Source organism: Manis javanica, chromosome X (genome assembly GCF_040802235.1).
Source record: "Manis javanica isolate MJ-LG chromosome X, MJ_LKY, whole genome shotgun sequence".
Classification (NCBI taxonomy): Eukaryota; Metazoa; Chordata; class Mammalia; order Pholidota; family Manidae; genus Manis; species Manis javanica.
In genome coordinates this window covers 139,597,462-139,618,895 of record NC_133174.1, presented here as the reverse complement: position 1 = coordinate 139,618,895, position 21,434 = coordinate 139,597,462, and the positions used below count along the sequence as shown (strand labels likewise).

At 55.1% G+C, this 21,434-nt stretch overlaps 2 protein-coding genes across 4 annotated transcripts; both read left to right on the top strand.

Moving 5' to 3' along the window:
• The first annotated feature begins 251 nt into the window (after positions 1–251).
• HAUS7 (HAUS augmin like complex subunit 7) lies at positions 252–17,706 on the top strand. The gene is given in 11 exon segments (XM_073228212.1): positions 252–474; positions 1,241–1,356; positions 4,583–4,653; positions 6,805–6,866; positions 10,837–10,919; positions 11,376–11,531; positions 11,622–11,718; positions 12,313–12,537; positions 13,579–13,693; positions 17,451–17,517; positions 17,519–17,706. Coding segments are annotated over 11 exon segments (1,263 nt in total). The 5' UTR covers positions 252–375; the 3' UTR covers positions 17,691–17,706.
• A 141-nt stretch (positions 17,707–17,847) lies between these two features.
• TREX2 (three prime repair exonuclease 2) lies at positions 17,848–21,034 on the top strand. 3 transcript variants are annotated; one of them, XM_017670671.3, is made up of 2 exons: positions 17,848–19,654; positions 20,094–21,034. In XM_017670671.3, exon 2 carries the CDS (start codon positions 20,119–20,121, stop codon positions 20,827–20,829), a length of 711 nt encoding a protein of 236 aa, XP_017526160.2. In that variant the 5' UTR covers positions 17,848–19,654; positions 20,094–20,118; the 3' UTR covers positions 20,830–21,034. The 3 variants fall into 3 exon arrangements, with proteins under 3 accessions (XP_017526160.2, XP_017526161.3, XP_073084314.1); XM_017670672.3 differs by having other exon boundaries at positions 17,848–19,765; XM_073228213.1 differs by lacking the exon at positions 17,848–19,654 and adding an exon at positions 19,661–19,856.
• The last annotated feature ends 400 nt before the right edge of the window (positions 21,035–21,434 follow it).

Below are 21,434 nucleotides of genomic sequence, written 5' to 3'. Positions count from 1 at the left end.
TCCCGCGCTGGGAGTTGAGACACTCAAGTCGCATCCTGCATCCCAGGCTGCCCCGCGTCCACCCTCCCGGCGAGAGCCCAGCCGAGGCAGGAGTGCCCTCTGCTGGAGGAGGCCAGCCCCGGCGCGTTCTCGGCCTGGCGGCCCGGCCCGGAGAAGCGAGCTGGGCGGCCGCCTGCCGGGCAGTCCCGGCTCTGCCCGCCCCCCGCCTTCCCCGAGGCCCGCCTCCTGGGTGGCACCGGGGCGCGGGCCCGCCCCGAGCCCTGCCCCGAAGCCCGGGGCCTGCGGCCCGGTGCTCTCCCGCGCGGGTGGCCAGGCGAGCTCAGGGTCTGTACGCGGCTGGCCGCTAGGCCTGCCAGGGAGCTCGGGGCGCGCAGCATGGCCTGTGCAGGCGCCAGCGGTGGCGGCTGCTGCTACGAGGACGAGGGCGACGCCGCGGTGTCCACGGCGGCCGTGGAGGTGTTCGCGAAGCTGAAGGTGCCGCGGGCCTGGGGAGGCCCCGGGGCGCCGGGCAGGGCGGCGGGGCCGGGCTGGCCGGGCCTGCGGCGGAAGCTGGCGGCCCCAGTTGTCCCCGGCGCCCTGCAGGGGCTCGCCGGGCGGCCTCCCTGGGCCCCAGCTCTGGCGGGCCGGTGGGGCCGGCGCCCCCGCCCGCCGCACCGTGACTTCCGCGGCCTGGAGCTCTGCAGGAGCAGGCTGGGCGTGCGGAGCAAGGGCGGGGGCCGGCAGGGACCCGGCCCCGGCCCCAGGGAGCTCGCGGGGCCTGGGGGGAGACAGGCGGAGGCCGTGCCACCTTGGTGGGCGAGGGGCAGGTGCCAGTAGTGAGGAACCCGCCCCACGAGGTCGAGTATCTGGGCCAGGGCCCGCTGCCCCCTTCCGCCCCCGCCCCGCATCAGTCTCCCTTGACGCCTCCCCCGCTCCGCCCGGCCGGTGGCTACTAGGCCAAAATGCCCCCTGAGCCCAGAGGGCGCGTACTTACAGGGGGTGGGGACGCAGGCAGCCCGACATGTGGGCTGAGGGTGAGGGGAATTTAACGCGGGCAGGATGTAGGGAGAGCGCGCCCCTGCTGTGCTGGGCCCATGCGCTGGGGCTGGGGCGCGCTTGTGTGTGCGAAGAAGCCTGGTGTGTGCTTGGCAGCGAAGGAAGGAACACCAAGAGCGTGATTGCTGAGTTGGCTGAAGGGCAATTCAGCTCCTCAGTTGTGCGGGATTTCTAAAGCTTCCTGGCTTTCCCTTTCATTGCTTAGGATCTCAACTGCCCCTTCCTCGAGGGTCTTTATATCACAGAACCAAAGACCATTCGGGAACTGCTGTGTAGTCCTTCGAAGTATCGCTTGGAAATCCTGGAGTGGATGTGCATACGGTAACATCCTTGTTTCTTCCCCCCATCCCTGTGGTACACCAGGTGCCACTCAACCCACCTGGGGAAGATGGGGTTGGTTATTTTTATAAGCAGCTGCCCTTCTGGAGGGCTCCATACCCTACCCCAGGTCACAGGGAGAGCAGCTGCTTAGGTAAGAAGTGTGGGCTGTGGAGCCACGCTCAGATTGGGGTCAAGGTGCCCCTGAAGTGCTGAGCTTGGCTTCTGAGGGTGGTTCTTGCTTTAACTGCTAGTTTCAGAGCTGACAGGGACCAGAGAAATGATCTACTTTTGGTCCTTGCGTTTTTAGACTGGGAAGCTGAGGGTCAACTGGATTCATGAACAGCCTCAGGTCTTACCACAGAGGAGTGACAAGTGGGGTCAAGACCCCGTTTCCCATTCCATCAGGTCAGGGTGTAGCCTGGTGTGGGTGAGTGGCACTGTGCAAGGGAAGCAAAGCCTGCCCAGCTGGCAAGGGGAAAGATCCAGAAGGTCCCACAAAATGGCTGTTCCATGGGAGCTACAGCCCCGAGCTGAGTGTCTTATCTTGAGGCTACAGTGGGGAAGGTTTGCCCAAGCCTCACACCGAGCACCGGCTCCTGTGCTGTGGCCCTGTCCCTAGGGCCCTCTCTGGAGTGGCTGTAGTCAGCCCGGTACGGGACTCTCATGAGGCCAGGCTTGGGCCTGTCCCTCTTCTGCCTGGCCTGGCCCAGCTGAGGAAGATGCCTGGGTCAGGAGCCTGGTGTTGGTGCAGCAAGGATCCAGCCTGCAGCCAGCAGGTGCACCTGCCGGGCTAGAGCACATCAGCAGGCCTGGCCCTGGGCTGGGTGTCCTAGGGATGGTAGGGAGGAAGGAGGAGGTACTTTCATGTTTGAGCCTCTGCTTTCCCACAGCCTCTCTTGCTGCCTTCCAAGGCCTTCTGCAGGCCCTCCCGGCTTCAGCTCAGTGTGCTCTTATATTGTTACATTGTTTTCCCTCCTTGAAATGCCCTTCAGGTCTCTGCATGTTACATTTACTCAGCAGCTTTCAAAGACCCAGCCACAAATCCGTCTTCTTTTACAAAGTTTCCAATTCCTAGGGCAAAGCACATCTCCCCTTCCCCTGGCTTGGGATAGCTAATGGTAAGCGGGGACAGACCAACGGAGAGATGTCTTTTTCAGAAGCAGCCAGGAAATGTATAATTGCTTTTTATGATCCCAAGCTGGCTTGAGTGCTGTAGGCCTTTCAAGGACCCAAAAAGAAGATTAGGTAGAGTTCAGTTTCCCCCAGATTTCATGTTGGCTGTTTTTGCACATCGTTTCACCATTTCAGCCCTCAATTAGGGCTACATTATTCACTCCTCTCTGGGCACACCTGGACATTGCGCCTAGCGTTGGCCAGGGAGCTCAGTGTGGAGGCTCTTGGTGGCCTGTGTGCCTAACTAGGCCTCACTGTGGGGCAGGATGGAACCGCAGGGCCCCCTGGGTTGCTGAGTTCAAGGCACATGGGTGTTCTTGGCTCCCAGCTTCGAGGCCTTGAGTGTGGTAGGCCCCGCCCCGCACCCTTTCTGCGCTGGGGCCCTCCGGCTTTGGTGGATTTGCTCTTTCTTGTGTGGAGCCGTTGCCCTGTGGCCCAGCCTGACAGATTGCTGAGCGTGGCTCTGCGCCTTGGTGCCTTGTGAGCGGGAATGTTGCCTGACAGCTGGGCCCAGGGGCCAGTCTCCTGGCACTTCCCGCGGTGGCAGCTCCTCCTCCGGCCCTTCTGCCTCTGCCTTCTTTGGCCGAACGGGTGGTTGCCTTAATGAGCCCTGAAGACAGGTGGCGTGGCTGAGGTGCTGGGTTGTGGTCAGAGCAGATGTGGCCTGGGATGCAGGCATTTGGAGGCACTGCTCCAGGGAAGGAGCAGTGAGCCCTCCGCACAATAGCCACCGTGTCCTCTCCTACCACACTGAGCCAGCAGGTCCCTAGGGCTGGGGTCCGGGCGCCCACACCATGATGGCAGGGTGGAGCCTGGCCCCCGCCATCCTGCGGAAAGAGCCTGTCTATCTTTACGTAGGGAGGGCCAGCTGTGGGGGCCAGCTCCTGGGGCTCCCTGGCATGTGGGCGTTGGCTTCCCCATGGCCTCAGTGCTGTGCTGAGCTTGGCACTGGGGGCGTAGCACTCAGACTATGCCCCTCACAGAGGACACCCTGTGAGAAGCCTGAGCTGTGTGTTGCTTGTGGCACCTGTGAGGATATTGCGGCCCTCACTGCCTTTAGTTGCATTTTGTGTCTAGAAACAGTTCTGCCCATCAGCTTGGCATCTTACGGCGAGATGCTTATGAGTGGCTACTTTCCCATTTATCTGTATGGTGTCGTCAAGGCCAGGGCTCCATCAGGCCAAGGGGGACAGCTGGGATTGCTGTCTCCCCACTGGGGTGTCTGGGGCTTTGACCTCAGAGCCCATCACACTAGGAGCACCCAGATGGTTTAAAGGTGTATCTTGGAGTAGCATAATCATCCTCGGATTTGTGCTTTTTTACAACAGAAAACGTATTTCTGTTGAAAGAGCTAAGCATGGGCATTTGCTAATGGAAGATTATCCCGTGGCAAGAGGCCGTCGTTGTTCATTCGTTAATGCTCACTGGCTGCCTTTTTGTACTGAACCACTGCGTTAGGCCCCAGAAGTACAGATCGGAAAGCCAGGTCCTGGCCTCTATGAGCCTATAGTCAGAGCCTCATGGACAGATGGTGCCCAGACCCTGCCGTGATGGAGGGATGCCAACATGGCTGTGGGCATGGCCTGGCCATCCGCCACTCTCCCCGGGTTCCATGGGATGAGCTGGAGCTAACTTGGCCTGCTTGCGCTGGGTGGGAAGGAAGCGCTCCACACAGAGAGGAGCAGACGCATGTGCGCACGTGGGGCTGGGAGCCAGAGCAGAAGGGGCCTTCTGAGAAAGAGCTTAGAGCTCTGAGGATCCAGGTTTTTCCTTTTGGGCAGTCATTTTGTTTTATTATTGTGAGAATTTTAATTTCAGTATTCAAATGCACACTTCTGAGGGTAAACTTACAGAAATACTTTGTTTTTTTTCCCCTGATAATTTATGGCGTTGAAATACACATCCCATAAAATTATCCATTTTTAAAGTGAACATTTCATTGGCGTTTAGCACGTGCACAAGTAATTCTCCTTTCAGAGCATGTGTACGGAGGGGCTGTGAGGGGGCCTCTGTGGCCTGCTCAGGCCTGACTGGCTTTGCTCTCTTCCTGCAGGGTATGTCCCTCCTGGCCGGACAGGTTCAGCTCACTGGAGGGGTCCCCAGCTGATGAGGTGAAGGTCCAAGGTGGGTCTGCGTTGTAGGGGTCTGCAGTTGGGTGGCGGATCCTGGGCTCTTCTGAGCTTGTGCACGGCCTCCTTCCAAGTTGTAGTGAATTTCCCATTGGACTGATGTTTTCTTCTGGATGCTGCAAACACTGTAGATGTTGCTAAAGCCTTTTAGAATCCCACCCCCTGCACCCCTGCCCCAACACACACATACTGGGTGTGCTAAGTGGGAGAGTGCCTCTCACAGGGGCTTGTGAGTGAGACCAAGAGAGAACCACCTTGCCCGCCCCTCCACCAGTGGTTCTGTCCCCATCTCACTAGTGTGTGCAGGGGCACGCTGCATGTGGCATCACTTGGAGCATTCCAGGCAGCTTGTCATAGGGGCTTGTCTTAGTAAGCACTGCTTTTCGATCCTTTCTTGGCAGGAGCTGTCCTTAACTCAGTAATGAACATTAGGTAAAAGGGAGCAAATTGCAGTCCTCAGGATGGCTAACTGTTCATCTCCAAAAGGCAAATTTTCCATGGGCCTGCATTTGGCCCGACCACTCCAAGGTGGGTGAGCTGGACCCTGGAGCCCCAGTCCATGTCCTGGCTCTCACTGCTGTATTAATTATCCAGGGACAGTTGTCCCAGAGGCTGAAATGGGGGCTGTTATATCTGGTACTTTCCAACTGATGGGATTATATCAAGGCCTGGCAAGCCTGGTCATCAGACTGTACCTGAATTGTATAATACCCATGCACAGTTGATAATGCTGGCCCTCAGCCCAGCCACAGCCTCGACCTTGCTATTCCCAGCCTCCTTTTCTGTAAAGTGGGGGTGATAACCTCAGCCTTGCCCACTTGTGGGAATGTGCTGAGTGTCAGAGCAGGTGGTAGATATGAATGCTTGTCAAAGACTGCAACCTTCCAGTGAGGATTAGGAGATTCACAAATTCATTTGACAAGTATTTGTGGAGTGCCTGCTGCATGCCAGGCATGTTTTAGGTGCTAGCAGTGCAGTAGTGAATTGTTCTGCTCTGATGGAGCTTACATACCAGCTGGGAGAGACAGGTGGTAAATAAAGAAGGCAGCAGAATTCTCAGGGCATTGGGTGGTGGGAAGTGCCATAAAGGCAGGTGAGGGCAGAGTGGTGCCTGGGGGCTTGGGAGAAGGGTAGTGCTGTTGACGTAAGATGGCCGTGGAAGGCCTCTCCTTTAAACAGACTTGCAGAAAGGGAGAAAGGGAGCCAGGCAGATATCAAGAAGAATAGTGTTCAGGGCCAGAGAGCAGCAAGTACAAAGGGCCTGAGGTAGGCTTGTGTGTGCCTTGCAGCTTTGAGGAACAGAGAGGAGGTGGCTGGTGCAGAGTAGAGAGCAAGGGGAGAGAGGTGGGGTGAGGTCAGAGAGGCAACAGGGCCAGATCAGGCTGGGCCTTGTGGGCCATGGAAGGATGTTGGCTCTTATTCTGAGGAAGGAGGTGACCTGACTTTGGCTTTAACAAGGTCCCTCGGGCCAGTAAGCTGAGAACCAGCAAAGGCAGGGAGACCACTGGGGGGCTCTTGCAGTGATGCAGGCAAGAGATGGGGGCAGTGGAGAGGGAATCACTGGCCAGATCCTGGATTTTTAGTGAAAGGAGGGTCGGCTGGGCTTGTTGAAGCTCAGATGTGGGCCAAGCGAGAGAGGAGCCATGGGGGACGTGAGGATTTGGGGTTAAGGACCGTGAGTGGGGCAGGTGTGCTTGTGGTATACCTGGCATTTGTAGTGTCTCCAGGATTGCTAATGCTTTTATATGGGTGCTCTGCTTGCTTCTTGCACCAAATCTTCTAAAACAGATGCCAGAGTTATGCCTATTCTGCTCCTGAGACACAAGGGGGGTATGAGATGGACCTTGCCTGTGAGGGGATAGGGGCGTTGCCATAAAGCTAGGTTGGGGGTGTGAAGCTGGTATTGGCCTGAAGCTTTCTGGCTCCAAGTTCTGACCTTTTCCTAAGAGGCAGTCCTGGCGTCTGTGTATATTGTCTATCTTCCTCCTTGTCCACCTGGGTCTGCTAGGCCTGCTGACACTGGGGCACGAGCACCCTCTCCTGGAAGCACTCCACACTCTGTATGTTTGTGCACCCCCTTGGGTGCACAGCGTGGTCTCTGGTTTGGGTGCATGTCTGCAGTAACAGGGTCTTTGTGTGCTGACAGAGATGGTGAAGCTATGCTATGAGCTGATGCTGTGTGGGCCGGAAGACCAGGAGCTCCTGAAGGTAAGAGAGGGCCCTTTCTGTCCCTGCAGGCCACGGTGGGGAAGGGAGGGGTTTCTTCCCCTGGCCTTTGCTCCTCAGGCCCAGAAGATTAGCCTCCCAGGGCAGGGACCTACCTGTAGGATTCCCTTGGGTAGACGCCAACCGTCCTTAGGGCCGAGGGGGAGGGCGGCTGAGGAGACCGAGGTGGATCTCTGGCATATGATGACCAAAGGGACAGAGAGTGTATCCCGTCCTCAGTTGATGACTTCATACACACTGGCACTATGATAAGTGGTTTTACATGCCAGTAATTGTCACACCCGCCCTTGGCCGCAGGGACTTGTCCTACAGCCTCATTTCACAGGGGAGGTGGCAAACAACTTGCTCAGTTACCGAGTGACGGAGCCTGGCCTCGAACCCAGGCCCCGAGCTCCCTAGCCCATGCACTGCCCCACGCCCACCTGAGCTGCCCACCTGGGGGTTTCTAGACAGGCTGCCCTAATCCACCCCCACATCAATCAAAGAAACCTTGCCCCTACCCTTAAAATAAAAAGTTTTTTTGAAAGAATCATTTCCATATTTTGGCTTTTATAAATAATGCTGCTATGAACATCCTGTGTATGTTTTTGACTAGAGACGTGCTTTCCAGTTCTCTTGCATATATAGCTCGGAGTGGAATTGATGAGCCACAGTAGTGACTATGCATTTAACTTTTTGAGGCACCACCAAGCTATTTCTAAAGTGGCTGTACCATGTCATATTCTCACCAGCAATTTGTGAGGAGGGTTCCGGTTTCTCCACGTCCTCACCAGTGCTTGTTCCAGTTCATCTTTCAGGTTCCAGCTGTCCTCGTGGGTTTGAAGGGCTATTGCATTGTGGTTTCCATTTGCATTTCCCTGAAGACTAATGATGTTGAGCATCTTTTCATGTGCCTATTGGCCATTTGTGTATCTTCTTTGGAGAAATGTCTGTATTCAGTTCTTTTGCCCACTTTTTAATTGGGTCATTTGTTTTTTACTGAAAGAATTCTTTATATATTCTGGATGTAAGTCACATTAGATATTTAATTTACAAATATTTTCTCCCATTCTATGGATCATCTTTTCACTTCCTTGATTTGTCCTTTGGAGCACAAAAGCTTTTAGTTTTGATGATGTCCATTATTTACTTTTGTTGCATGTGCTTTGAGTGTCGTACCTAAGAATCCATTGCCAAATCCAAAGTCATGAAAATTGACACCTATGATTTCTTCTAACCATTTATAGTTTTAGCTCTTATGTTTTGGTCTTTGATTCATTCTTAGTTTTATGGAAGGGATATGTCCAAGTCCATTCTTTTGCCTGTGGCTGTCCAGTTGTCCCAGCACCATTTATTGAAATGACCATTCTTTGCTCATTGAATTATCTTGGAGTTCCTTTTGAAAATCAATTAATTGTAAATGTGAAGGTTCATTTTTGGATTCTCCATTCTGTTCGATTGATCTGTATGTATGTCCTTGTGTCAGTACCACACTATCTCAGTTGCTGTAGCTTTGTAATAAGCTGTGACGTGAATCCTCCAACTTTGCCCTTTTTAAACATTGCTTTGGCTATTAGGGGGTCCCTTGAATTTTCATGTGAATTTTAGGATCAGCTTGTCAATTTCTGCAAAAAGCCAACTGGGGTTTTGATGGAGATTGCATTGAATCCGTAGACCACTTTGGGGAATATTGCCATCAACTATGTTGTCTTCTTATCCATGAACATGGGCTGTCTTTTCATTTCTTTAGGTTTCCTTTATTTCAAAGACGTTTTATAGCTTTCCGTGTGCAAGGCTTGTACTTCTTTTGTTAATTCCATTACTGAATATTTTATTTTTTATGGTGCTATTATAAATGTAATTGTTTTCTGAATTTCATTTTTTGTTCATTGCTAGTATGTGGAAATACCGTTGATTTTTGCACATTGCTCTTGTATCTTGCCACCTTACTAAATTTATTTATTAATTCTGATGGTTTTTCAGTGGAATCCTTTCTATATACAAGATCATGTCATCTGCAAACAGAGCTAGTTTTACATCTGCCTTTCCAATTGGGTAGTTTGTGTCTTTTGCCAAACTTGGGAAATTTCCTGCTATTATTCCTTTCAATTTATTTTCAGCCCACACACTTTTCTCCTTTCCTTTTGGGCCTTCTATAACACACATATTAGACCTTTTATTATTGTATTATAAGTCCCTAAGGCTTTTACATTTTTTTCAATCTTTTTTTCTCTCTGTCACTCATATTGGATAATTTTTGTTAACCTGTTTTCAAGTTCACTGACTCTTTCCTTCGTTCCCTCCATTCTGCTGTTGAGTCCATCATTGGTTTTTTAATTTCAGTTATTCTATTTTTCTGTTCTAAAAAGTTTCTCTGCGTTTGTTTTTTTAAAGATTATCTGTTTCTTTGCTGATGTTTTCTGTATTAACTTTTGTTTCAAGAGTGTTCATGACTACTTATTCAGCATTTTTATAATGATTGCTTTAAATTTGTCAGGTAATTCCAGCATCTGTGCCATCTTGTCATTGGTGTCTGTTGGTTGTCTTTTCTCATGCAAGTTGAGATTTTTGTGGTTTTCTTCATGTGCTGAGTAATTTTGGATTGTGTCCTGACATTTTGACCATTATGTTGACTCTGGGTCTTGTTAAAGTTTATGGAGAATGTTGATATTTGTGCTTTAGCAGGCACTTGGCTGGTTAGGTTTAAGCTGCATGCTCTGCCCACTTCTCTGGCCTGTGGTCCTAGTGTGAGCTCAGTTTCCACAGCCTTTGCACCCATCCTGCCATAAACCACTTACTTGCATGACTACATCACAGAGGTGGGAGGGCAGAGAGGAAGAGGCAGTAATAGGGTTTGACCCCGTAGCTCAAGAGGGCGGGGAACCCTTCTCTCCATTTACACTGCTGGGGGCTGCCAAGCTCTGTGACTATCCTAACAACCCCTGAACTGTACCCTGAAAAAGAGTGGATTTATGGTATACGCATTATACACACACTACACAAAATTCTAGCATAGCCGAAAGAAAAGAGCATCGCATCCTTGGGAGAGGAGTGCTCCAGGCCAAAGTGAGAACAGAACAGTCCCAAAGTGGCGTGTGCTTGGACCTCCAGGGTCCAGGCCTGTGGCCCAGGGACCTCACAGGGAGATACAGGCTGGGACTGCTCACGGGGGCCAGTGCCACATTCCCAGTCCCATCCTGGGTTGGCAAAGCCCTGAGCAGGGGCGCATACCCCTCTCCGGGCATCGGGGGAAGCTGTTGGAGCCCGTTCTGTGCTGAGAGGGGACGGCAGGCAGGGTGTCTCAGTCCTGGCCACTGGTCAAGGCTTTTTGAGGTCCTGAGTGACAGCTGCTCTCATGTTTCTGTCAGGGCTGCCCTTGAAGTTGTCACTGGAGCTCAGTGTCACTTGGGCAGATTGAGCAAATGAGTCAATAAGAGGTGGTAACAAGGCTCAGGCAGCCAGTGGCAGGCTGAGGATATAGAGATGGAGAAGCCAGAAGCTTCCAGAGACACTGGTTCTGTCAACATGGCCACACAGCTGGGATCCAGGCCCATGGGAAGTGCCTGGCAGCTTTAGCCATGTGGCCCAGTGCCCATGGACAGGGAGCTGAGCTGCACATGTTAGCAGAGCATGCCCCTGACCCCACAGCTCGCTACCCAGGGCTCTCTGGCCTGAAATGCCACCAGGAGCTTCATGGCCCTCCCACTTCTCCCTGTGCCCTCCACACCTTGCCACTTTCCAGAGCATGGTCCCAGGCATCATTGCAGCCCAAGGCTGGGCTTGGACAGGGATCACTCAGTGACAACAGTCCCTGAGGCCAGGGTCCCTGAACCACTCCAAAATACTGCTGGGCAGGGACAGGGAGCTAGTATCCCAGGCCCCTCCTTTGCAGTGGCCCCAGCAGGGTGGGTGTCTGTGTGGGCAGGTCCCTGGCATGCCAGGCCAGTGAGTGCATGTGGCCTTCCCTGCCCAGGGCCAGGCCTGTGCCCAGAAGCAGCTGCGCTTCATGGACAAGCTGCTGGATGCAGTCCACAGCCTGACCACTGGATGCTCCAGGTAAGGATTCAGGGCAGGCCCTCCGCAGAATGGCCAGTGCGCGTCCTCCATCCTCCATCTGGGTCTGGGTGATTAGGGAGCGTGCTGGGCACCTGGGCCCGCCACAAGGTGCATTTCCAGCTGGGGTTTCACTCCAGGCTCTGGTGGCAGCAGCTGCATCCTGGTCCAGGACCTGTGGGGTATGAGGCAAGGCAGGCTACCACCCCAACCAGGGACACTGGCCAAGTGCCAGGCCATTGGTACAAAGGTGCAGTGCTGGCCTTGGAGTAGACGGGCCGGGCCCACTGAGGAGGGTGGGCACTTGAGCATCTCTGCAGGCAGGTGGGCTCTTGAGGACCAGCCTCTCTGCCAAGACCCCTTGGATCTCTCCCAGGGGCCTTGGGAAAACAGCCGGCGTGGTCCATAGAGGCTGTGCTCACACTGGTGACAGTGTGGCCTTGGGGGCTGCATTTGCAGCATGAAGGAGCCCTCCAGGGACACCAGGAAGAAGAATGAGGTGCTGCTGGGGACAGTCTTCAGTCCACACCCGCAGACACTCCTGACCCCTGAGTGTGACTCATGGCCCCTGGACGTGCAGCCCATCCTCAACAAGCAGAGTGATGACTGGCAGAGGTATGTGCCCTACTTGGTCCGCTGTGACAGACCCTTCTGTGTGGCCCACAGTGGCATGGAGTTGGAAGCATCCCCCTTCTCTCCCTGCAGGGCCAGCCCCTCTGTGGGCTCAGAGGAGGTGAAGGTGGCAGAGCTGGCCAGGCACCTCCAGGAGAGTGCTGCCAAACTGCAGGTGCTCAGAGTGGAGGTGAGGGACGCCAGCTCCTGGGGGCTGCAGGGCTTGGGGGTGAGGGCCTGGCTGGAGGGGCCTTGCTTTGTGTCCTAGGGCAGGGAACATCACCTCCCCTAACCTCAGGCTGCCTGTCTTTAAAATGAGTATGTTGTGAGGTTTAAGTGAGATGGGCAGAGGTTCCGGCCCACACAGGTTTAAGTGTGTGCAGAGCCCAGTGGGTTCTAGAATGTGGTGGGCTCTTAGCCCACCTGAAGGGGAGAGGCTTTCTGAAGTATGGAAATGATCAGCCTCAAACGGGCTGTGTGCCAGGCCCTGAGCTTGAGGGCTTTCATACGTGTTCTTGAGTGTGGCCCTCTTAGCAGCCCTGTGGCCTGGCCTCCTGGTTTGCCCAAGGAGGAGACAGGCCCATACTGGCAGCAGTGGCAGGGCTGAGGCTGGAAGTCGGGTGACCTTGCATGAAATCGAGTGGTTCTCTTATGCCTCTGGTCTTATATTTCCTGGTCTTTCAAAGCATGAGGTGGCCAACAGAGCCTGTCCCCTGATGGGGGGAGGGGACCTGTGCCCCAAGGATAGGCAGGGCAGCGTGAACCTCCACCTCTGGCTTTACAGGACTTTGTGCAGCCCACGCAAGGGGCTGCCGGAAGTGCTGCTGACACCACCGCCCTGGAGCAGAAGCTGCGCCTGGTCATCTCTGACTTCTACCAGCTCGTCGCGGCTTTCCTCCAAGTCTATGATGATGAGCTGCGAGAGTGCTGCCAGCACCCAGGCCCCTACCTCCACCCGTGTGGCCCCATCGTACAGGCTGTGCACCAGACTCTGACTTCGTGTGGCCAAGTAAGGATTGCCCTCTCCTCTCCCTGTCCCCCTCCCTCCCAGCTGCCCCGCAGGCCCCAGCGAGGCACCCAAGGGTTCACTCGGGCTGGGAGGGGCTGGGCTCTGGGCTCTGGCCCTCAGCCTGGGGCCTTCAAGGCCAGGTGTTTCCCCTGGAGGAGATGAGAGCTGATGTGGCTGTGTCCCCTGTCCCCCCACCTCCCTCTCTGCTCCAAGGGCCCCACTAAACTTCATGGGAATGTTAACTGAGCCAAGCACTTAAGCCTGGGGGAGCCCTTTGTTGTAGTTGGCCATATGCGACCCTCGTCTTGGCCCCCAGCTTCTGTCCCTGTATTGGTCTCACTCTGTCTTCCCGATATGTGCAAATGTGTCACGGCCCGTCTGTGTGCTGGACAGACAGATGCTTGCTTGTCTGCGCCTTTGACCTAGCTGACGTGGGAAAAAGTGGTCTCACGCTGCTGAGCCGACTACATAAGCATTTACTCGTGTTGTCATTCTGCATTTCAGATCCCCAGGGGCTGACCTAAAATGCCGGGTTTGGTTATGGTCACGAGTACGGTGGCCGTGTTGGAAGTCTGGCATTGGCTCAGGGCTTCCATGTTGTTTGTCTTGGCTCTTTAACAGAAAGGCTTTTAGACTTCCAAACCTCTGACCAACCTGCTCTTTGCGATTCTGCCAACAGGGCAAGTTAGGGTGCAGTCCTCTCCCATCAGAACTGTCCGTTTGTCTTGGAACATGGATTTTTCCCCTTGCACCATTTAGCTTTGCTTAGCTACCAGTGTGGGCTGGGGCTGTGAGCGGTCGGCATCCCTGCTGGGCCAGGAGGGAGGGGATTAGCTTGGGGATTCTCCAGCTCGCTGGCCGTCCTGCCCTCATCTGGGCTGTTCTTGGGGGTGAATGCCACATGCTCCAGGGCCTAGGGGAGAGCATATACCCAGTGTGAACCTGGCTGGGAAGCAGGAGGTGCCTTCTGTAGGTCAGACCACCAGCATTTAATGTCCACATGTCCCCTTCTCTCGCTGTGGCCCTCCCCCTCCCTCCCAGCTGTTGAAAGCAGTTATGGAGGTCAGTGGCATGTCGGTGAGACCTGTGGAGACGGCGAAGCAGCAGCAGGACGAGCAGATCTGGTGGGACAGTAACAGTGCCTTGATGAGTTTAGGTATGTGGTTGCCACTGCAGCTGTAGCTGCCTGCTCAGCAGTCGGGAACAGGGATGTCCCAATGTGCCTTGGCTTAGTGCTGGCTTCATGTGTGGGCTCCTCCTTGCTTGCCCAGCATTTGGGGAGCGTCTGGGGACTGTCCCCTTAGTTCTTCCTTCTTTTTCTAATGCATAAAGTTCTCTTTCAATGGATTATAAAATGAAAACATTCATTGTAGAAAATTTGGGTAACCCATAGATGGGCAGAGGTAAAATAAGGATACAGAGGGCCATCTGTAACCTGATGGCCCAGAGATGGTCAGTGTTAATGTATTTCCCTTTATTCTTTTTCCTCTCATCATTTTTTATTTCCTTGTATAAGTCAAGTGTAATCACAACATGTGCTTGCTTTTATATATCATGCTCTTTCCCTAGGACCTCATTAGAAGCATGTTCCCATGTTTTCAAAGTGACTTTTTAAATTGTCAAACACTTCCATTCAGACATTTGCTATAATTGGCTTAACATTTCCTATTACTGAGCCTGTAGGTCATTTTCATTTTTTTTGCTATTATGTATAATGCTGTTGCAGGATTTATAATAGTGAAAAATGGAAATAATCCAAAGTTTTAACATTGGGTAATGCTCGCATAAGTAACACTTGGGTACATATTTGACGGGATAGTATTTGTTGTTTCAGAAGTTGGTTACGACGACGTGAGGGAATGCATGTTCTAGAATGTTAAAGGGAAAAATGCAGATTAAAAATGGAATACACAGTATGATCTCACGTTTTTGAAGGAAAAAAATATAGAAGAGCCCCTTGCAGGAAGTGAGCCAGTATGTGAATACTGATTTTCTCTGTGTTGGGTTCAGAGCTGTTTCAGTTCCTTTACTATTTATCCCCTAGTGAATATGTGTCCCTTAGTAATCCCCCCACACTGTCAATCTTCATAAAAGGAAGCAGTGCGCATGTTCTCACGCACAGTGTGTCCCCATCTTAGATCACGGCCTTTGCATGGGGCTCCTGGTGGCGTGGTGCTAAGGCCAGGCTCATCATCGTTTGTAAGGCCATGCAGTTTCCGTCTTACTGTATCCTCATCAGTTGTAGATTTAATCCATTCGAAAGGGGCAAAATTGTATCTGAATTTAGTTTTCATTAACTTTTTTTTCTGAAAGTTAATTTTTTTATTATGGAAATATGCATTCAGAGAGAGTTAAAAAAAATATATTTTTAAGAAAAATAGCCTTTAGGGAAGAGTCTCAACTCATAGGGGTAGAAACATGAAATGGTTGGCCGTTTTCCTTGTGCTCTGGCAAACCCCCTTTATGCCAGTTCACATGATTCTGAAGTGAGGGCCTGTATAACCATGATACACGTGAAGAAATGGAACATGCTTAGCACCCTAGAAACTCCGCACGTGCCTCTTTCTGCATGCAGCCAACTGCCGTCCTGAGTCAGTGAGAATCATGTTTCCATGAGATTCATCTGCCATGTGAGTGATTTGTTCATTTTCTTTGCCATGTAGCTGGGGTAGGCAGACTTTTTTCTTTTATTGTCAAGGGGCAGATATTACATTTTTTAGGCCCTGTGGGCCAGATGCTCTGTGTCCTGGGCCTCTGCACAGCCCTGGGCATGTGCGTGTCCTTCTAGATTCCCAGGACTGTCAGAGCTTCCCAAAGCCCTTGTGGACGTCTCAGTCCCCAGCCTGTCCCTGCTGAGCTCCGATCCACTGCCTCAGGCAGCAGTGACTAAAGCGTCTGCCTCTAAGAGTGCACCCCCAGTGCGTCCATAAGGATTGGCTTTAGGTCACACAGACTCTGAGCCCTTCCTCTGCATGAACCCTTCTGCCAGCCAGCCTGCTGTTGGGCAGCTGGCCTGCTCACTGCTCTTGGCCTTCATATGCACACTTGGCACATATTACGGGGCACTCAGGAGTTTCTCTTCTTTCTGACTGAACCGCAACAGAGTCCTCCATTTAAAAATTTTATCATAATGTTTATCCTAATCACCACTGTCACAGTGACTCTCACCTCCAGTGTATATAATGTGCTGTTCATAAAATGCTTACAATCCATACTTTCATTAATATAATGATCATTAGTGTTCTTCACCATGTGCCATGTTACCTGTGATCACAGGTGCTCTGATATCTACACTGTGCAGTCCCTCCCTCGGTGTCCCTCCTCCCCCACCCTACCCCCACCTCCCTCTCTGTGCGGTGCTTGCAGAGAAGCTCTGCCTTCCCTCAGGGGGTCTGCATGATCGTGAGGGAAAATATTGTGCCCAAGGGTGGGCCTGCCTCCCACTTGCAGGGGACAGCACTGGGTTGGTGGGGAGCTGGCCTGTCCAGCCCTCAAGCTCAGCTCTTGTGAATGCAGCTTCTCCGTTTTGTTTGAGATGAGTTCTTGGGCTATAGACATGCCGGGGAAGTGGTCCACGCCAGCTCCATGCTAAGGGTCCTATCTTGTCTCCATGACACAGGCCTTCTGACTGTGGAGGGTCTATCTGTCTGTGCTATTTCCTTCCTGCTAGAAGAAGCTAGGCCGCCAATCTGGCTGCCCGTAGCCAGGCTATGTTGCTTGTGCGGCCCCATATCTGCGGACAGGGGCCCAGGTGTGTCTGCTGGGGCCTGTGCCTGCAGCCTTGGCCTTGTGTGCCTGGGGAGAGCTCTGGTGACATGGGTGGGCAGCTTGTCCCATCGTCATTCACCAGTCACTATCTCAGTTGGGTGGATCTGAAGCCCCGTTTGCCTCCCACGCCTCCAGAGACCCCAGTGCCAAGAACATATCCATGCATTTTGAAAACAAAGTAAGCCTCTCAGTGCTTAGAGCAAGGGAGGGGAGTTGACAGCACCAAGGGGGAGAGATGGTAACAGGTTTCTGGAAGTAGGAAGTGGATGGGAGCAATTTGATGGATGCAGTGGGTAGAGAAAACAGCGACCTAGAGGACAGCCTGAGGAGCCAGCCTGCGTGGTGGAACTGCCACAGTCCCAGGGCTGGGTGGCCAGCAGCCCCAGGGAGCGGGCAGTGGTGAGTGGGTCAGAAGCAGAGGGCACCAGCAAAGCAGTTCTGTACAGATTGGTGCACCTAGTGAGATCCTAGCCTGCTCTTTTGTGAAGAAACTGATTGAAATGAATGGTAAATCCAGGCTTTTGCCTTGGCTGGTGGCCCACGCACATAAAGCCCACCTCTTTCTGGTTTCTGAGGGCCGCTGGCGTGGGGGCTGGTCCCTGCCTGCCCCACCTGTCCTGCCCCCCACAAGCTTCCTGCAGGGGAAATGGGCAACTGCACCAGAGCTGAGTGGGGCTAGTGCACCAGCTGCCCAGGCCTCTGTCCAGTCCAGCCCAGCACTGTGGACGAGGAGGACCTGGAAAAGCAGAGCCAATGGGCCATTAAGCAAGAACTTTCCAACACATTTGAATTGACCTAGTCAGTATCACGTTGAAATGTACCTAGAAAAACAAGCAAATGCTCTTAGAAGATAAAAATGGTTGCCAGAGTGCTGAAAAAATAACAGGAAGAGTAGAAAACAAAATGAAGCAGCAAATCTAAGAACAGAAAGAAAAGAGACAGATGAACACACTGAGGATGAAGATGAGCAACCAAGAGGCCCAACCCCGCGGGCAGTTCCCAGTGACGGGGCCCTGGAGGTGGTCAGGCCCGAGGAGAGCCAGCGAAGGACACGGGCCTGGCTGGGGGCGTTGCAGGAGGGGGGTGCCTCTTCTGGGCTGGGAGGTGTTAGAGTCAATTTTCTGTTCACATTTTTTTCTCTGCAGTCACCAAAATGGAGGAACTAACCCAGAAATACAAGATCCTCAATGACAGTCTGCACAAAGGCACGGAGTAGTCGGAGCACGAAGCTCCGCCCTGAAGACGCAGGCAGCCAGGAGGGCAGCACCATCCACAGAGGCAGCAGTTACAGCCGCTGTGTTCTCGGGGGCACAGGGTCCCAGTGCCCAGCAGTTTGGGAGGGGAAAGGACGAAGGGGACCTCACATTATAAGAAGCGGCCTCTAGCCTGTTGGCCTCCCTGGCTGTGCGTGACTGTGTCCTGTGTGCTGTCTGGCCTGCGCTGAGGTGGCCCCGTGCCCGAGTGCTCAGTCCTCACTTCCCACCCTGAGTCCTGGCCCCTGTCTGACTGTGACCTTCCTGCTGAACAGGGACCTGGGCTGTGACGCTCCCGTGCCCTGCCTGCTCTGGGTACTCGCCGTCTTGCACCAGCTCCTGTTGCTTCTGTTTCTTCTCCTGCCACTGCCCACTTAAGCTCGGCAATGCCAAGCCCTGAAAATTTCTGTCTCTCCAAGGCACCTGGCTCCATGGGACCAGAGCCTGCCCCCAACCTTGTGCCTCCTCCTCGGTGACTGGCCTTAGGGTCCCCCATGAACAGTACTTCCGGCCTCTTGCCCAGCTGCTGGCACCCACTGCATCTGGGATCTGGTGGGTGGGCCGTGTGTTTCCTCCTCCTTCCCAGGGCACCTAGCACTGGCCTGGGGAATTCTTGCCAGTGGCCTGACTGGTTGTCCAGGAAGCTGATTGTCCAGGAAGCTGCTCTCTGGGCTTCCCAGGGTGACCCAGTATCTTGCTGAGCAGTGCACCTGTCACAGCCACCTCCCTCCCTCCAAGCACAGAAACAGGAACCACTGGTGGTGACCCCGCCCCCCTCAGCCCAGCGACAGGGGCCTCCCCTACACGCGGTGTGTGGTGGAGGCCCAGTGGCTGCCAGCCTCACTTGCACCACTCTGCTCTGCTCCCTGCACCTGCACCTCCACTTCCGCAAGTTCCCTGTGGGTGCTCTAGACCAGGAGGCTCCTGGGAGCTGGGCACCAGGCCCCCTCCCGCCCTGACTGCCAGAGCCTCTGGCACTAGTCGCCCACCTGTGGCATTCTGCAGATGGCTGTTGTGGGAGGTGGGAGGACAAGCAGGCCCATAGCCACCCCTGCCCAGCTACATTCACAGCTTCACAAGCCAGGGGCCTCCCGAAGGCCTGCAGCGGGCAGGCCACAACCAGCATGTGGCTCGCCTTCCTGTGCTCCGGCAGGAGGCTGGGTCTGCGTGGGCCTGCGCCTGAGTGCTGGCGCACCTTGCTCTGGAGTGAGCTCTGAAGGGCTGGGCTTCACCCCTGCTCCAGTGGTCCTGGGGCTGTGGGTGCCACCGGGGCAGTCCCCTACCCTGTTTTCTCTCATTGCTCATTCTTCTGAGGGGAAGGATTGGCTCAGCAGAAGCCCACAGGACTCGCCATGCCAGGCCTCGATCACCTCCTTTCCTCCTTCCTTGCAGCCTCTGCTAAAGGCCCCTTAGATATGCGTCGTTATGCCCATGTAGCAGGTACCATCTCCACTTCGTGGTGGAAGCTGAGCCTGCAGGGTGGGTGCACTGCAGCCAGACTGTGTGAGGGCCGCCTTGAGACTGCCCGTCCCCCTGTCACCGGGATGACAATGAGATCCTTCCCTTTCATGGCCCCACGAGGGGCAGCCTGGGCTCCTGTGGTGGGAACTGCGCCCTGGAGAAGGGGACTCACTGTCGTCACAGGAGGACCCCCGGCATGGGGCTGGGTGTTGAACTCAGGTGGGCCAGGCCCAGCTGCTGCTGCCTGGCCGGTTGCACTTGGAGGCAGGGCTGGGCGGAAGGCTTGGCTTTCCTCCTCGGGCCTGGGGTGACTTGTTCCTCAAGTCCACAGTCACGCCCAAGATTCTGCTTTCCGGTCTGCATACAGGGCGTGTGTCCCAGTGGCCGTGAGTGACTAGAGCAGGAGGCTCCTGGGAGCTGGGCACCGGCCCCCTCCCGCCCTGACCGCCAGAGCCCCTGGCGCTAGTCACGACCCGGGCGGTGAGCCGGCTGTGCAGGTCCTGCGGTCTTAGGCCTCCTTGTTGCCCAACCGGTGGCTGGGGGCGGGCTGTGGGCGCTGATTAAAGGCTGCCTGGAGCAGCCCGTGCAGGGACAGGTGCCTAGCAGCCGAGGACGCCAGCGCACGCCTGCCCCAGGTAAGCCTGCGACGACGGCGGCTGGGAGCCTGGAGGCAGGCGGAGTGCCAGGGAGAAGGCCGTGGGAGGCGCTGCCAGTGAGGCTTGGGATCACCGTGAGAGCCTTCCCAGGTGCCTGCTTGCCTGCTTCCCGGCAGCCAGCCACAGGGGTGCAGAGCAGGGTGCTCTGCCTGAGGCTCCCAGCCAGGGTGTCTAGGTGAAGGTACTGACAGGGCTGCTTACTAGGTGGTGGTATTAGGGATGGTCAGGGACGGGCCAGGGGACAGAACAGCCAGTGATGTGCCCCTATGGGGCCTCATCCTGGACAGAAGTGATGCCCTGGTCATGGGGTGGTGGGAAATAAACCCAGAGAGGGTGGAGCCTTGGCTGTGGGGATGGCTGCAGGTGGCCGGGCCCAGGTATTCTCATTCCTTTAGGTCTTGTTCTCTTGCTCTGGCAGCTTTAGGCTTCGCTGTCCCTGTGAGATGTCTGAGTCACCCCAGGCCAAGACCTTTGTCTTCCTGGACCTGGAAGCCACTGGGCTCCCCAATACAAACCCTGAGATCGCCGAGCTATCCCTGTTCGCTGTCCACCGCTCCTCCTTGGAGAGCCCAGAGTATGATGAATCTGGTGCCCCTGTGCTGCCCCGGGTCCTGGACAAGCTCACGCTGTGCATGAGCCCAGAGCGCCCATTCACTGCTAGGGCCAGCGAGATAACCGGCCTGAGCAGTGAGTGTCTGGCACGATGCCAGAAGGCCACCTTCAACGGCGCTGTGGTGCGGACGCTGCAGGCCTTCCTGAGCCGCCAGGAGCGCCCCATCTGCCTAGTGGCCCACAACGGCTTCGATTATGACTTTCCTTTGCTATGTGCAGAGCTGAAGCACCTGGGCGCCCACCTGCCCCAGGACACCATCTGCCTGGACACGCTGCCTGCGCTGCGGGGCCTGGACCGTGCCCACAGCCATGGCACCCGGGCCCAGGGCTACAAGGGTTACAGCCTGGGCAGCCTCTTCCGCCGCTACTTCCAGGCGGAGCCGAGTGCGGCGCACTCGGCCGAGGGAGATGTGCGCTCCCTGCTCATGGTTTTCCTGCATCGTGCCTCTGAGCTGCTCGTCTGGGCTGATGAGCAGGCCCGAAGCTGGGCCCACATTGAGCCCATGTACACGCCGCCTGATGACCTGAGCATTGAGGCCTGAGTGCCAGGGGGCTCTGACACCACCACCCAGGGGGATAAGGCCCGTCCGCTGCACCACAGGCAGCGTCAGCCTTGAGCATTCGGCCAGGCTCCCCTTAGCCGGCCAGCCCTGGGCCCCGGCCTAACTAACCCCGCTGCTCTGGCCTGTGCTTCAGTGGAGGCTCCCACCCCTCCCCCGTCTCTCAATAAACACTGACGAGTGCGCACCCGCTGACATTGCCTTGCGCAGACTGGGCAGACAGGTAGCCAGGCCAGGGGCCAGACCAGAGCCCCCAGGACCGGCCCCTTGTGGCCTTCCCGTGTGGTGTGCCCAGTGGGTGGGTGGGTGGGGAAGATGGCAGTGCTTACAGACTGGGCCAAGGGGCCGGCAGGCTGCGGCTGTGGAGTCTGAGCCACAGGACCCCTTCCTGCCTTACCAGACGCACAGGAAATCCATAAACGGCCTTAAGGGAGCTACCTGGGCTTCCTCAACTCTAGTACCTGCCCCCTACAGGACCCTAAGCCAACTCCTTTCTCTCCCAGAGCCCCCATGCCTGCTCTCAAAGTGGCGATGGGATGAAATGGTAGATAGGCATGCACAGCAGCATGGGGCCTGGCACCCTCAGA